Below are 3,998 nucleotides of genomic sequence, written 5' to 3'. Positions count from 1 at the left end.
ATAAAATTTAGAAACACAGGTAAAAGTTTGTTAAAGTTTGTTACATTACAGCTACATGGTAACTCCTACATGAAATCATTGATGAGGCGTGAACTCTTCATTTTTTTATGATTTGCAACATTACAGAGTAAATTGGTTTTCAATTCAACAATTCATACATTGACTGTGATCCCCAAGATATATCGGCCTTCTTCCCACTTCCACCCTCCCTTAGTTTTTATGTTATTCATCCTTCTTTCCTGTTCCTTCTTGTGCAACAGTTTTGATCCATAAGCAACTGCTGTTCCTTTGATTTTGTACAGTTCATCTTCCAGGGAGTGCATGTTATTCTTTGATGTTATTCTTCCTCTCCAAGCCTGTATATTGTTTGGCTGAAAGCTGAAGCAGAGGAGTGAGTGCAGGTCCAAGACTGAATGGCCACTAAAGGCCATAATCTGCGGATTCCAAGTCTCCTTCAGACCAGTAAGCTGGATCTATTTTATGATTTTGGTTTTGTTCCACTTTTTTCTCCCACTCGACTCAGGGACCCTCTTTTGTGATCCCTTTCAGAGTAATTAGTAGTGGAAGCTGAACACCATCTAGTTCTTTGGTTTCATGGTTGTGGAGGCTGAGGTTTGTTATGGTCCATTCATCCTCTGGATTAATTGTTCCCATACATCAAAGAGCATGCAGGTGGGGAAGGCTCAAGTGGAATCAGGGTGGGCATTCTACTTCTTGGTATAGCTGTGATCTGGAAACACCAGGTTCAGCTCTCTTCTGGGCACTGAAAGCTGGAAGAGAAATGAGGTCCCCATGTAACCTGTAGAAGTCTGGAAGATCCTCTCCCCACAAAGGTGGGTCATGCCAGCAGTGCCAAACATGGGTACCCATAAGTCACAATTGTCTGTTCCTATGCTTGGCCCAGGCCAAACTCTAACACCTCTTCCTCGGTTTTAAAACCTTTGTTACACTCACCCCAATGAAAGTTTTTCTTGTGGGGAATTTTCTCATATTTAACAAACTCAGACTTTTACATATAAGATTTTCCACATTTAATTCATGCAAAGGGCTTTTTTCCTTTGTGAAATCTCTGATGTGATGTAAGGCATCACATCTGGCTGAAAGCTTTAACACACTCACCACATACATAGGGTTTTTCTCCTGTGGATTTGTAGATGAGTTTTGAGATTTTCTTTTTGAATGAAGATTTTGCCACATTCACTACATATATGGGGTTTATCACAAGTATGAGTTCGCTGATGAACAGTGAGAGAAGTCTGGATAAAGCCTTTGCAACATTCACCACATACATGGAGTTTCTCTCCAGTATGAATTCGTTGATGAACAGTGAGAGCAGTCTCCTTGATAAAGGCTTTACCACATTCACCACATACATGGGGTTTTTCTCCAGTATGAGTTCACTGATGAACAGTGAGAGCATTCTTCCAGATAAAGGCTTTTCCACATTCACCACATACATGTGGTTTCTCTCCAGTATGAGTTCGCTGATGAACAGTTAGACCCTCCTTCCTGAGAAAGGCTTTTCCACACTGACCACATACATGGGGTTTCTCTCCAGTATGAGTTCGCTGATGAACAGTGAGAGCATTCTTCCAGATAAAGGCTTTTCCACATTCACCACATACATGTGGTTTCTCTCCAGTATGAGTTCGCTGATGAACAGTTAGACCCTCCTTCCTGAGAAAGGCTTTTCCACATTGACCACATACATGGGGTTTCTCTCCAGTATGAGTTCGCTGATGAACAGTGAGAGCATTCTTCCAGATAAAGGCTTTTCCACATTCACCACATACATGTGGTTTCTCTCCAGTATGAGTTCGCTGATGAACAGTTAGACCCTCCTTCCTGAGAAAGGCTTTTCCACACTGACCACATACATGGGATTTCTCTCCAGTATGAGTTCGCTGATGAACAGTGAGAGCATCCTTCCTGAGAAAGGCTTTTCCACATTGACCACATACATGGGGTTTCTCTCCAGTATGAGTTCGCTGATGAACAGTGAGAGCATTCTTCCAGATAAAGGCTTTTCCACATTCACCACATACATGGGGTTTCTCTCCAGTATGAGTTCGCTGATGAACAGTTAGACCATCCTTCCTGAGAAAGGCTTTTCCACATTGACCACATACATGGGATTTCTCTCCAGTATGAGTTCGCTGATGAACAGTAAGCTTACTCTTCCAGATAAAAGTTTTTCCGCATTCACGACATACATGGGGTTTCTCTCCAGTATGAGTTCGCTGATGAACAGTGAGAGGATTCTTCAAGATAAAGCCTTTTCGACATTCACCACATACATGGGGTTTCTCTCCAGTATGAGTTTGCAGTAGAGCAGTGAGATCGCTCTTCCTGGTGAAGCCTTTCCCACATTCACTGCATACACAGGACATTCCTGCCACATGAGGTTCCTGATGTCCCTTAAGGTATGATACACTGTGAACACTTTTTCCACATTGCAATGATTTTCCTAGCTTTTGTCCTCCATGACTTCTTTGATAATGTGCATTAAGTTTGAACAGTTTCTTGAAATTTTGCCCACATTGACTGCATTCATAGTTATTATCTAATATACCAATAATCTGCTGCTCATAGAGCACAGAGTCCTCGATGAAGGTTATCCCACATTTATCGCCTGTGTGTGGTTTCTCAATTTCATCAGACTCCTGATGCTGACTGCATTGTGACTTCATGAGCCTGGGTGGTTCACACTCAGGGAATTTCATTTCAGTACAAAATTGCTCTTGTTCAATATGGCGAAAAGTTTTCTCATCTTCACTGAGCACAACTGACTTCTGTATTTTGTTCCTTCTGTTCTTATTTGATTCCAGAATGATTAAATCTGATCTTACGATTTTTTCATGTAAGCCAAACATGTCATAATTTTCGTTTGGAAGAAAATTGTTTTTGTGCTGAGAAACAATACTTTCCAATGTATTGCATTTATAGCACCATTCCGTTCTGTCCATGCGTCTTTCACATTGCAAGTGGTCAAGCAAATGATCATCTTTCTGGATTTCTATAAAAGGAAAGAACATTGACTCTTTTCAACATCTTTACAATGGACACCTTAAAAATATGCATTGAAACAAAGTTGATCTTTAGTGACATCCCTGTTATATTAATATAAATAAAATGCTATGATTAATGTTATTGCCCACTGGAAGAAACACAATTTTATAACAATTCAAATGGTAAAAAATTATTGTAGAAATCAGTTTGGATATGAAAGTGATGAATTAACACGGATTTGGTATTTGCTTAAAGAAGTACTTGAAAATGTTCAACAAACGTAATACAAGGAAGACAAGGAGACCAATAGACTGCAGGGGTGCTAAGGCTTGATAATTCCAGTTGGTAGAGGTCAGATATATTCACTCCATCACTCTTTACTGAAAGACAACTGAGTACTACATAAAGTTGGGAATGTGAAAAACGCAGAATGTTCAACTTGGGAGAAAACAATTTTCACAGGTATATGTGAAAGTTATTATGGTACGGAAACATTCTTTTTTTATGGAGCCTGTATTCTAGCTCACACCACTCATCTTTCAGTGTTATCTTGTGGTGGCTTGCATGTTTCTGTGATGCCAGAAGCAGTGCCACCCAGTATTTCAAATACAAGCAAGACCACCCATGGTGCACAGGGATTAGTGGAATCTCCAGAAATAGGGGCTGGGAGGAAGTCTTGGTGATTTATCTAATTCTGGAACATGAACCCTTCAGATTTAATAGCAATGGGATAACACTGAAGAAGTACTAAATCCTCAAATTACAGTCAACGGTAATGATGTGGATGGAGGGGAGCTCTGGGGACCCTCAGTGGTTGACATGCCTTGACTGAAAATGAGAAAAAAAATAGCTACAAACATCCTCTAATAATTGGAAGTTGGAATATATGAAATTGTATCAAGAAAAAAGTCAAGTTGTCAAAACAAAATACAGTGTTTAAAAATTGATAATGTATGAGTTATTCAACTAAATAGACTGGAATTGGCTAT

At 39.9% G+C, this 3,998-nt stretch overlaps 1 protein-coding gene across 1 annotated transcript; it reads right to left on the bottom strand.

Moving 5' to 3' along the window:
• Positions 1–1,087: 1,087 nt before the first annotated feature.
• Positions 1,088–2,966, bottom strand: LOC142442259 (uncharacterized). Its single transcript, XM_075543520.1, is given in 3 exon segments — positions 1,088–1,142; positions 1,144–2,582; positions 2,850–2,966. Coding segments are annotated over 3 exon segments (1,611 nt in total).
• Positions 2,967–3,998: the final 1,032 nt, after the last annotated feature.

This window comes from Tenrec ecaudatus, chromosome 3 (assembly GCF_050624435.1).
Source record: "Tenrec ecaudatus isolate mTenEca1 chromosome 3, mTenEca1.hap1, whole genome shotgun sequence".
Classification (NCBI taxonomy): domain Eukaryota; kingdom Metazoa; phylum Chordata; class Mammalia; order Afrosoricida; family Tenrecidae; genus Tenrec; species Tenrec ecaudatus.
This window is presented reverse-complemented; position numbering and strand designations above follow the sequence as displayed.